General features: G+C 45.7%; 1 protein-coding gene across 1 annotated transcript in view; it reads left to right on the top strand.

Moving 5' to 3' along the window:
- Positions 1-11,520, top strand: part of LOC142575443 (uncharacterized) — a 28,395-nt gene extending 16,875 nt beyond the window's left edge. The window contains exons 3-6 of the mRNA XM_075684820.1: positions 2,259-2,446; positions 4,308-4,535; positions 6,770-6,953; positions 10,573-11,520. Of these exons, the coding sequence (XP_075540935.1) occupies positions 2,259-2,446; positions 4,308-4,535; positions 6,770-6,953; positions 10,573-10,680 (708 nt within the window). The 3' untranslated portion in view covers positions 10,681-11,520. The remainder of the gene's footprint in view (positions 1-2,258; positions 2,447-4,307; positions 4,536-6,769; positions 6,954-10,572) is intronic.
- Positions 11,521-12,002: the final 482 nt, after the last annotated feature.

Consider the following 12,002-nt stretch of genomic DNA (forward strand, 5'->3'; position numbering starts at 1 on the left):
AGATCTCTTTTTAGCCTGAGTAACTGCTAGTTACAACAGCTAGAAATATACACTCTTTAGGGTTCATCTTGTTAGGACAAAGGAAGTGCCGGTGTCTCCTTTCGTGAAATTAACTGCTTGTCCCACTATGCAGGAGAATACACACCTTCTTATAGAGTCTATATTGGGAGAGCAAAAAAAGGTATTGATGACCCCTTTTCGTTGGAGCAACTGTTAGTCCAACGTTCCAAAAGAATTTTCATTATTTGGGGTTGATCTTTTCCCACAAAATAATAATCATCGATCTTGCGTGCATTTTCTCTAGGACTGCGCCTGAAACTTTCCGGTCAGAAGGACATGTGTGTCTTAGCGCGCCGTAGTGTCCCTGATTGAAAAGTAGCGGGCGCAGAGTGTTAGGAGTGAGACAAACTAGATGTGGACTGGGTGCTATCGTGGGACAAGATAAGCCGTAAAGGGTGAATAAATTTTAGTGTGCAGGTTTAATTCTATCTTCGAGAGTTTCCCGATTAAGTCGTTCATTTACTTCACAACATTTCTGACACTTTGTCGAGACAGTATGCTCGGAAATATGCGAGGAACGCGGTCGCCTACAGACGCCGACGCGACCACTCGCAAGTCACGCGAAGTCTCGCGAGACTGACTGCATCCCCTAATGTCATTAACGGATAATACCGCTACTCCTTAGGCTGAAGCATAAGTGAACACTCCATGAGAAAAGTTTGCGCACTCAATCTAGGAGGGAGTAAGGGTAATAACTACCTCTCACGTGAAGTTAAACATGCACTCTAAAATTATACACCGTTTATGGCTTATATTTTCCAACAACGGTAATCATCAAGATCGAGGATATACGGCACATGCGAGAACTTTTTACCCTTTCCGATAGTACAAGAACTCTAAAAAATAATGTGAAACGTGAGATAAGCAGTCACTCTCTAAATAAAAGTAGTCCCCAGTGGTCCCTTTGCCCTTAAAGAGCACAAGAAAGAAACAAAGAATAAAACGTCACAAAAAACACGAGGGTAAAAGCAGGAGGTCTGATGGCCTTAAGGTAAACTTACTTAGGTTTGTAGAAACGTTCAGCTGAAACATCCTATTTCCCTTTGTATACAAAGTTTTCTTATAGTCGGATATAACCACTACAGCATCAGAGCATATCCCGAGTAACGCGCACATTTCCGTAAGTACAACGACCAAAACTCAAAAGTCGTTTTTCTTTTCCCGCGTATATTGCACGTGTGCAGGAGAGTTACACGAAGCACAAAAATCCAAAGGGAACAATATTTCAAGGGGAACCTGGGCTTACGCCAAGTGGATCTTGATAGGTTGCTTCAGGAACTTGCAGGAATGGAAGTCTTGTTGGCGCAGTCATAAATATCGTACACTCTTAAAAAAAAGGTCGTCATTTTCACTAATTACTGACACGTTACTTTTCCCAAAAAGCACTACCTTCTTAGTAAGCGCAAGTAGTAAAATGATGGCTACTACTTTTACTACCTGCTGAAGCTAGCATAAAGCACAAACTTAATACTACCCAAGTACTACCTCGGTAGTGCAGTTACTAACGCAACTGAAATATAATTACCGACAATACAATGTGGCCTGTTCGATTTAGAAGTGCCGCTTCCATTGGCATACGAAGTCGATGGTATTGCAAACGCATAAGAAAGTAAAATAATAAATTTATATGAAAAAGAGAGAACTGCGTCCTTTTGCAGACGTTAAGGTACTCCATATCTCCAAGAAATAACGATACGCATGAACACACATACAGAACGGCAAATGTGCTAAGCGGCACCTACTCGGAGAACTACTTCAAGAGTATGTATAGGCCTAATTTTAGGGAGCACATGTTGCACCGGTGAGCACCTATGTATTTGATTAAATAATCAAAGCTTTGTGAACAAATTTTTAAAGCCTACCGTCTTCATATATGTGTTCGACGTCGTCGCACATAACTTTTAGTCCAATATAATGAACACTACAGTTTATCTCAGTTGTGCATAAGACTGTCACAATCACGGCATAGTAGGCCATGGTCAGACAGGGTAGTAGTCGCTTAGTAGTTAGTAAAAATTACTGAGTAGCCTTTCTGGCTAGTAAAGGCAGCACTTACTAGCTTTACTAGCCACTGGCTAGTACAGAACTGGTGAGAAGGTAATAAAACACATAACAACCTAGTAAACTCGTGCATTTACTAGCTATTTACTAACTTTATTTTTAAGAGTGTATTAACTAACAGTCGACTTGTTTCGCAGAGCACGTCCCATTCTCGGCTATGGGACACAGCGGCCGTGATGGCTGAGGAGGTCTACCACTTCGCGATGACGGCGTTGTGCGCCTACGAACTGGTGTTGGACACCTACTATGGCGTCAAGCCGAAACGCGAAATCAGCAGCGTCACGCTCTCCATGGCGCTCTTCATCTTTCACTCGGTGTTCCTGGGGTAAGTCGTATTGTCTTCTACGGAAAGCTTTCTTGTCTCACATTGAGAACAGTTCTATCCACGATTCCATAGCTACCTTACTTCGACACAAGGAAAGCAGAAAGTTACCTCTCAAGAAAGGAGTAATTAAGGCAAGGATACACAACATTTATAATGCTAGTCACTGCATGCCTTCAAGTATTCAAGCTATTATACTGGGAAGGCCTAGGAGTGAGGATCAACGCCTAATATCTAAACAGCGTTCGGTTTGCAGATGACATTTTCCTGTTCAACAACACTGGGGCTGAATAGCCACTAATGAATGGGGACTTTAACCGAGAAAGTGTGAGAGTAAGGTTGAAGAATGATATGCAGAAGACATGGGTAATGTTCAGTAGCCTGGCAAGGGAGCAAGAATTCATGATCGCCAGTCAGTCTCTAGAGTTTGTCCAGGAGTTCGTTTATCTCGGCCAATCGCTCACAGGGGACCCTGATTTTCAGAAGGAAAAATACAAAAAAAATGAAAATGAGTTGGAGTGCATTGGAGGCAGGCATTTCAAAATCCTGCCTGGGAGATTACTAGTGTCGATGGAAAGAAAAGTGTATAATGATTGCATTCTACCGGCGCTAACATATGGGATAGCAAGTTATAGGATAACAAAGAAGCTCGAGAGCAAGTTACAGACCGCAAGAAGAGCAATGGAACGAAAAGTGCTAAGCGCAACGTTAAGGGACAGGAAGACAGCGGTCTAGATCACCGAGAAAACAGGAATAGCCTATATTCTCGTCGGCATTAAGAGAAAAAATAATGGACCTGGGCAGGCCATGTAACGTAGGCGTAGGCCAGATAACCGGTGGACCATTATTGTTACAGGATGAGTGCCAAGGGAAGGGAAGCGCAGTCGAGGACGGCAGTAAATTAGGTGGGGTGATGAAATTAGGAAGTTTGCAGGCGCAAGTTGGAATCGGCTAGCCAGGACAGGGGTAATTCGAGGTCGCTGGGATGCCTTCGAGATGCCTTCATAGTGCAGTAGACATAAAAATAGGCTAATGATAATGATGACGTTTTTGGTTACTGAAATAAAGTGATTGAATGAAAGTGAGCGTTTCCGAGTAAACAAAGCAATCGTGAAATTACAAAATTACTGTAAAACGTAGTTGATTTCAAGTCATTAATTACATGTAATTCGTTACGTAGAAGTGTGACAAAAGCAGCCAGACCTATCGCTTTTGAGAGCGAACGTGTTGTAAATGCAATAGCCGAGAGGAACCCACGTTTTCTTTAATAAGTGAGTGAAGACAGTCGCTTAATAACACTATTATGTCATTTACAACGCGTTGACACCTGCCTTATCGCAGTCGCGCATAACGTTCCTACACTTAGAAAGCATGGCTGTAGTCCTTGTCTTTTCACTGTCGCGCTAGCGTTCCAACGCTTGCGATGCCAGATCCAGTGCCCCGTGAAGACAATTCAATCCGACATATGACCAATAGGAAGCCTCTTGTATGAAACTCAGCCTCTCGTAACTTCTTGGAATATGTTGGAAACTTTCCGGAAATGGTTTCTGACACTATGCTCGCCTCACCAGCTTCTTGCATAGCACCGAGAGCTATACATCGTCTTAGACAAACGGAAAAGAGAAACAGATGTGTGGATCTTCCGTTGTCCCTTCGCGCAACGCCGAATGAATGGAAACATCAAGGAAGGATTAGTGAGCACACAATGGGCGAGTCCTAATCCTTTTTCTAGAACACGCAACTAGCCCTCTTCATTGATTTGATGGCACGAGCCCTGACGTCAAGGGAATTTGTGAGGCAGATATAGCACAATCGTATGTCGGGACACGTGCTTTTTTTTTTTTCTTTGCATTATTCGATGCAGACGCAGCCAGCACTCCAGCATGCTGCCCGCGAAGCTCGTCTACCTGCTGGACATGCTGTTCCACGTGGGAAGTTTCACCGCAGAAGCCACGCTCGTGATCTCCCTGCTGCATAGTCCACCTGTGGCGCTCGGCCTCGAGACGGATGGCACGAGAGGGAGCGCGGTCTGCAACTCAAACTCCATATTGGTCGATCTCGTTGGCATCGCCTACCACATCGGCATACTCGTGTTAGTATGCGGCTTATCGCAAGCCGCCAATAAAGGTTTTAGAATTTAACTATAGCCTTACTCGTGCAGCTATCAGCATCTGCACAATAACGAGTGAGAAGAATAGCAAGAAGATTAATTACTATTACCTTTCGACACATTCTGTCTTGGCACACCACGCTATGGTTAAGCCTGGAGCACTTCTTGCTTACCACACCAGCTGCCACGCTGACTGAGGTCTGGAGATATTATGCAAAGTCTGGGGACCTAGTGATGGCCTTGGCATCCGCATTTCGATGCAAAAACGTAAAAACGCTAGCATACTTTCATTCAGGTGCGCTTTAAGTAATCCCAAGCGTGGCACTTGTATGGGCTATAACCAGTCACGTGTCAAAGGAAAGCCATGTACGACAGCTCACAGCCCTACCTTTTAAGGAGCGATACAATTCACGTAACTACGCGCCTCGCCGGAAACTCCACAGGCGTTGCCTTTCATATACATGTATATTGTAACTGTCCTATTCCTCTAAAGGAGCGTCGATGAAGAAGACCCTTTTGATCTGGCGCGCTCTCACCATATGGTTCGGCGCTTGATCGCCTTGCAGATACATTGTAAATTCGCATTCCTTTTTTTGCTGCCTTCACATAGCTATATATATATATATATATATATATATATATATATATATATATATAAAGCTGTGCGGCCCATGAGATAACTGAAGGATTCCGGAATAGTTTTTATCCCTTATGAAGGTTTTGTTTGTAAGCACATACGTCTGTTTACACACTGTCGATTTAGTTTTTCGCTAAATGGGACAATTACTATCTAAGGCCCACCTTAAACGGACTTTACTCACGATCCAAAGTGTAGTTTTACAAACTTAAACACCAGCAATTATTCACTTCGCATCTCGCCATGCCTCTCAAGACGTTACGCCAACCATCGCAGTCGTTTATTCCGCCGTTCCTCAACCGTTATCTTCGCGGCTCTTCGCACTATGCACAATGTCCCGCAAAATCTTGCCCATTTGCCAAAAAGTTGAGCCGTCCTAGTCGCTGGTGGACAATCCACTCAGACAAACGGAAATTTTAGGTTGGCAGCGATGCTACATCCGGTATTGTCGGAAGACGGGGAAAAAAACTTAATTTTTGAACCAATCTAGGGGTATTGCTGTGGACATTTCTCAGTTCTGCCATATTGTCGAATTCGCCATCTCGTCAACTCTGATTGGCCCACGGGGCCAATCAGAGTTGACGAGATGGCGAATTCGACAATATGGCAGAACTGAGAAATGTCCACAGCGTGGGCCAATCAGAGTTGACGAGATGGCGAATTCGACAATATGGCAGAACTGAGAAATGTCCACAGCAATACCCCTAGATTGGTTCATCAGAGTTCCGTTCCAATATCAGACCTCCGATCAGCTCAAAGTGCCCCCATTACAGAATTTGACAAAATGGAGGATTTTGACGACGTCCGAGATAACGGCGTAGGTTGCTGTAGCAGCTGTGGCCGCTGAGTGCCACACGAACAACGGAAGTAGTCGCAAACAGGTTCGCAAGTGTGTGACACTGAAACGTGCCCATGTAAGAAGGGTATACACTTCGGCTCACCTCGAAAAGAGACGCGCCGCGGACTTCGGAGACAGGCGCGGCCTGGCCCGTACCGCAAGCCCATGCGCGGTGGAGATGGGCGACACAACGCTGCCACGGCATCTAAAGCTTTCAAACGCCACACAGCTCTGGCACGAAAGCACGCGCATCTCAAAGAGCTACGACAGACGTACGGCGACGAACGCACGCCGCAACTCGATCGAGCGAGAGCAAATCCTCACAGTGGAGAAAGTGCGAGTCCGAAAACAGGCTAAAGAGCCAAAGCGAACTTTTCACTGTAACATGGGAGAAAGAGTCGAGTAATTCGGCTTATAAAAGTAATGATGCGCTTGACGGCATATTTTTGTTTCACTAAGGATATTTAGGTGACGTTTTTTGTTTCGTTTTTTTTCTCTGTAATTCCGTACATAACGGGGCCGGTGACCAGCGCAAGTGAATAAGCCGCTCTCTTATACGGGCGCTGTCTTGTGTTGAGCCCTGTCAGACGATGACCTAGCGTCCGTGAGACGGAAGGCTGCGGGATGCCTCGAGGAAAATGTGAAACTTATGTGGCAAAAAATAAACATAACGTTGAAATCGTAGCGACAATTAATTGATCGAGTCGCAAGCCACACTCGCTGTTCGACGTCCATGCGCAGCACGTACTACCGCTGGGTTCAGCTCAGGCCGGCCACGACCACCTCGTGTGGCGCCTCCAACTGCCTGTCCTGGATCAGCGAGTCGGTGCGCACCAGACTGCACCGCCGACCGGTAGCCACGCTGGACCGCCCGCCGCTGCTGGGCGACGCGTTCGAACGGGAGCTGCCACTGGACGCACAGCAAGTAGGCTATGCGGGGGCATTTTTCTGCGTGACTTGACCCCTTTTACGCGACAGGATTCAACGGCAGCGGTCGGTAGAAAAAAAAAACGCCACAATAAAAAACGAACAGCCTGTGGAAGCTACTGAAACTGATAACTTATAGCGAGCGATTTAAACCAATTTGGACCGTGTTTAGTCCTGCAGGTGCACCGATCAATACGACGCACTTGAGCCAGCTGTCATATTCTTGCGGTTTTTGTTGTGTGGTCAAAACATTGGAGGGCGCTTAAGCTTCGCCTTTAATAGTGGAACGCAATCGCATTAAAAAGGTCCCTCATTGCTTCTCACGCTTCCCGGCATCTACAGCTTATGTAACCGTAATATTTTCTTCGAAACTCTGACGGCGAAGCACGAAGGCGAGCTTTCTGATTATTTTATTTGTTTGCCTCCCACGGCGGGCGCCGCCGTTACCGCGGATGCGCAGAAGCGAGCGCCATCTGGATGGTGTTGCAAGGAACCGAGTGGGACGCACCATTCCTAGCACAGACCTCAAACGACAGCTGGAAAATGGGGTTTGTGCTTGAGCTTCCGCTTAACAGAATTGCTTTCTCGTATATTCAAATTACAATCCGGCGCTATCATGTTTTTTGGTTGTACACTGCAAGCCGTACTTTACAAGTTTTCTGACGTATTTTACTTTCAGAAATGTAATTATTTCAGTAACGCCTATGCGCCACGCCGAGGGCCTGCGTGGATCGGGATGAGTGGTTCAGGAATTGGGGATAAGAGTTAGTGGAGAATACCTTAGTAACTTGCGATTTGCTGATGATATTGCCTTGCTTAGTAACTCAGGGGACCAATTGCAATGCATGCTCACTGACCTGGAGAGGCAAAGCAGAAGGGTGGGCCTAAAAATTAATCTGCAGAAAACTAAAGTAATGTTTAACAGTCTCTGAAGAAAACAGCAGTTTACGATAGGTAACGAGGCACTATAAGTAGTAAGGGAATACATCTACTTAGGGCAGATAGTGACTGCGGATCCGGATCATGAGACGGAAATAATCAGAAGAATAAGAATGGCACTGGGGTGCGTTTGGCAGGCATTCTCAGATCATGAACAGCAGGTTTCCATTATTCCTCAAGAGAAAAGTTTATAACAGCTGTGTCTTACCAGTACTCACGTACGGGGCAGAAACCTGGAGGCTTACGAAAAGGGTTCTGCCTAAATTGAGCACGACGCAACGAGCTATGGAAGAAAGAATAATGGGTGCAACGTTAAGGGAGAAGAAAAGAGCAGGTTGGGTGAAGGAACAAACGCGAGTTAATGACATCTTAGTTGAAATAAAGAAAAAGAAATGCGCATAGGCAGGGCATGTAATGAGAAGGGAAGATAACCGATGGTCATTAATGGTTACGGACTGGATTCCAAGAGAAGGGAGGCGTAGCAGGGGGCGGCAACAAGTTAGGCAGACGGATGAGATAAGAAGTTTGCAGGGACAATACGGCTACAATTAGCCCATGACCGGGGTAGTTGGAGAAGTATGAGAGAGGTCTTTGCCCTGCAGTGGGCGTAGCCAGGCTGCTGCTGATGATGATTAATTCTGCGGCAGCGCGATTAAATGGCGTGCGGCAGACCTTAACTAGGTCAGTCCCTAATACGGGTAAGCTTCATCCTGCAGCGATCGAGGCGCCCATCGCCCGGTCACCATAACTTTCCGCCATGAAACGCCATTTTGAGTACTGAAGAATTTTGCCGTCTTTGCTTTTTCGGGCCAATCAGGAGGTAGGTAATCGCTCCGTCGGCCAACCAGAGCTGGCAAGATGGTGAAATCTAAATTTGACAATATGGCGGAATGCAGAAATGATCAACAGCAAGCAATCGGACAACTAGCATCTGCAAGCCAACCTCCTCTGACGCCATCCCTCTTTCTCTATGGGGTCTATCGGCGCGTTGCCCTTAGGGAAGTAGTCCCCTCCATAGTTGTCGGACCTGTCAAGACAATATTTGGTTCGTTGTATAAGTCGGATACAACTCAACTCTGCAGTGAAGCCCCGCCCACGAACCGCCAATCACTGTTCCTCCGCGAGGCTGCAAATGGTTCGTACTTCAAACTTTCCCTGTTACCTCAATAAGGCGGTGACCACAAAAATAAAATTATAAGCGCATAATATTGTACGTTCTCACTCGTCTATTATAGTGGAACAGTGAAAGCTTAATTCTTTATTGAGTGAAATAAAACGCTTGCTTCACTGCAACTATTGTCACGTTTCACTTCAGTTGGCAGTGAAGTTTCACGAGTAAAATGGGGTAAGCAGTGAAATAAATTGTACTGCGGACTTTTGAAGGGTGAAATGCTCAGACTTCATACACTTTGTCAATGTCTGTTGCACACCTCGCCGCTTCCGCCGATGAAAAGACTCTTGAAGCATAGCAGACGCTCCGGAGGTACCAATTGTGACACCATTTTGAAATGGTCGCATGACGACGATTTTGTTTGCTTCTGTGATTGGCTGGCGGAGTAACAACCCCGCACGGTCCGTGTGCCTTGGTTGCCAACTCCTGTTTTTTCAAGTTGTATAGTGAGGCCCTCGTCACACTGAGTCATCACCACCCACTTTACTCTGTCATACTCTCCGCGTGTATTACCGGTTGCCTGTCACGTGGCGAGGGCCGGCTCATCTCCTATGAGCATTTCCTTTTTATAACTTACATATCTCAAAGTGAAAAGCATCCTTAGCCTCTTTCGCCCACCGTGGTTGGCGACAGTTGATCGTCGGTGATCGTACTCGCGATGCACACTCTAAGAACAGTTTACACCCTTTGGAGTGCCCCTTCCGCCACACAACAACAATCGTCATCTGCCTTGATGCGTTCCCTCTCTTTAACGCTGCGAGCCCGGTACTTTCCAGTAACGAACGCCAAGCGCGTTATCAGCATGAAAGCATTTACTGTCGGCAATGCTATCATGCTGATAACGCGCGTGGCGTTCGTTACTGGAAAGTACCGGGCTCGCAGCATTAAAGAAAGGAAACGCATCAAGGCAAATGAGGATTATCGTTGTGTGGCAGAAGGGGCACTCCAAAGGGTGTAAACTGTTCTTAGAGTGCAGAGGCACTAAGGGAAAGAGCTTGTGCTCACACAAAGCAGTTGCAAAGAGGGGGACCGTTACGCGTAGCTTTGTGATGTGCTCGGCAAGGAAAACATTCGTTCGCTCGCTCGGGTTATTCGCTTACACTGACAATAATCAATTTCTTTTTATCAATAGGCTCCAAGATTGCCCCGTGAAGTTCCCTCCTAAGTCGTTCTATTGCGATAGCAATTATATGGGCACTCCAGGCGAATTTGCGTTGTCATCGCAGTCATCAGCATCAACCTGATGTTCCGTATAAAGCCCAGGTGCTATAACATATCACATTTTCAAGGTTAATTTGTTCGCAAGTCTGTCTACTGTAGTGTGGGGCGAAATGGAAAAATAGTACCGCAATGCTACAAATATGATCGTTGCATTAAGTATGTAGCGGGGATTGCACTTTAACTAAACTTCTTCCACCTTGCAAATTTTCACAGAAATGAATTACTGCGATATGTGAAACGGTACCCTCTCATCTATGCTATGCCCTAACACTCTCATCGCTTTCAGATACGCCTACCATCGTTCGAACTCCCACATCATCCAGTATCCGGCACAGTCACCAAGAGGCGGCCTGCAGTTCAGGTCAGAGAGCACCGGGAAGGCACAGACGAATGACTGCCGTCGACACGCCACTTTGACCAAGAGGCCTGAATGTACGACGTTCGAATCTGGCCCGCGTCTTCATAGGCACCTGAGCTGAAGTTCCTAAAGTTCATTTATATAAAATTTAGTTTTTGGCACAACAATTTCTCAGTTTTACCTGCTCCTTCTAGTCTTTTTTGGTTGGCACAAAACCTTGGCATGGGTACCTCTGCATGACCCTGGACAGCTCCATAAGTGGGCCATGGTGGCATCAACAGTGCACCTCCAGCAAGTGCCCTGATGCAGATGGCAAATGTTGCCTAACAGATCTTCGACATTTGGCCAGCAACCAAAACCTGTCACCATTGTTTGAATATGTGTCTACAACTTTTTGCTGAAGCCTCGCGGCATGGGTAGAAATGAAGCCTTTGTAATGCAGGGCTTTGTAGCCATTTTGTGGTAGCTGATACGTCAGCTTTGAGGTAGGTGTGAAGTGTGCAGTACTGTTCAGTGTTCTAATAAACCCTAACAAAAACATTGCAAGGCTCTGTATGGATATCATTGTGTGTGCTTCCTTTCCTATTCAGAAAGCGTAAAGTCAAAGTACCTTATTATGTAAATTCCATGCGCCAGCTTCCACAGGATTTCTTACAAAAAATGTCCTACCATAGCAGACATTTTGACATTTTGCGAGCAGCAAGTCAAAAGTGCACTGGTGCAAGTCACAAAGCATATGCAGGCAAGTGAAAGTAACTTTAAGCTTGAGTCATCAATTTAAACGAACTGGGGCACACACTCAGATTCAGAATTATAGACATACATATTACAGGCTTATAGGAGCCGTAGGAAATGCAGCAATAAGTGGAGGAATGAGTCAATGCATGAAGTGGAGGGTATTGATGAATTGAAAATTTGGCATTCACATCAGAGCAGCAGAGTGCTACAAGAAGAGCGAAAGTGGTTTCCACAGTAAAGCAGCTTTTTTTCCCAGCCATGAAGTTTGCCCGTTAAGTACCCATAGGTGTATTTCTGTGTATAATCGTGCAGCACTAGGCGGACAGCTAACTTTCTCATCACTGTTAGATGTTCACTAAAGAACCCTGTATTTTACTTTCTTATGTAACAAGCCACTGAGTGATACTGGCTCGCGAGCACACTTGTCATCAAAATGGCTGCTGCCCGACACAATTGTTTATGCTCTTTGCTCTGTCATCATTCAGCAATGTCCCAATATACAACAGCTGTGAAATAAAAAAATTTGTGTCGTTCATACCCCATGCTGAGCCTCAAATTTGGTGCAGCCTTAGCAAGAGAGGCTCACATGCTGGTCTAGCTGTAATGGTATAACTGAAGCT

The sequence above is a fragment of the Dermacentor variabilis genome, chromosome 3 (genome assembly GCF_050947875.1).
Source record: "Dermacentor variabilis isolate Ectoservices chromosome 3, ASM5094787v1, whole genome shotgun sequence".
Lineage (NCBI taxonomy): Eukaryota > Metazoa > Arthropoda > Arachnida > Ixodida > Ixodidae > Dermacentor > Dermacentor variabilis.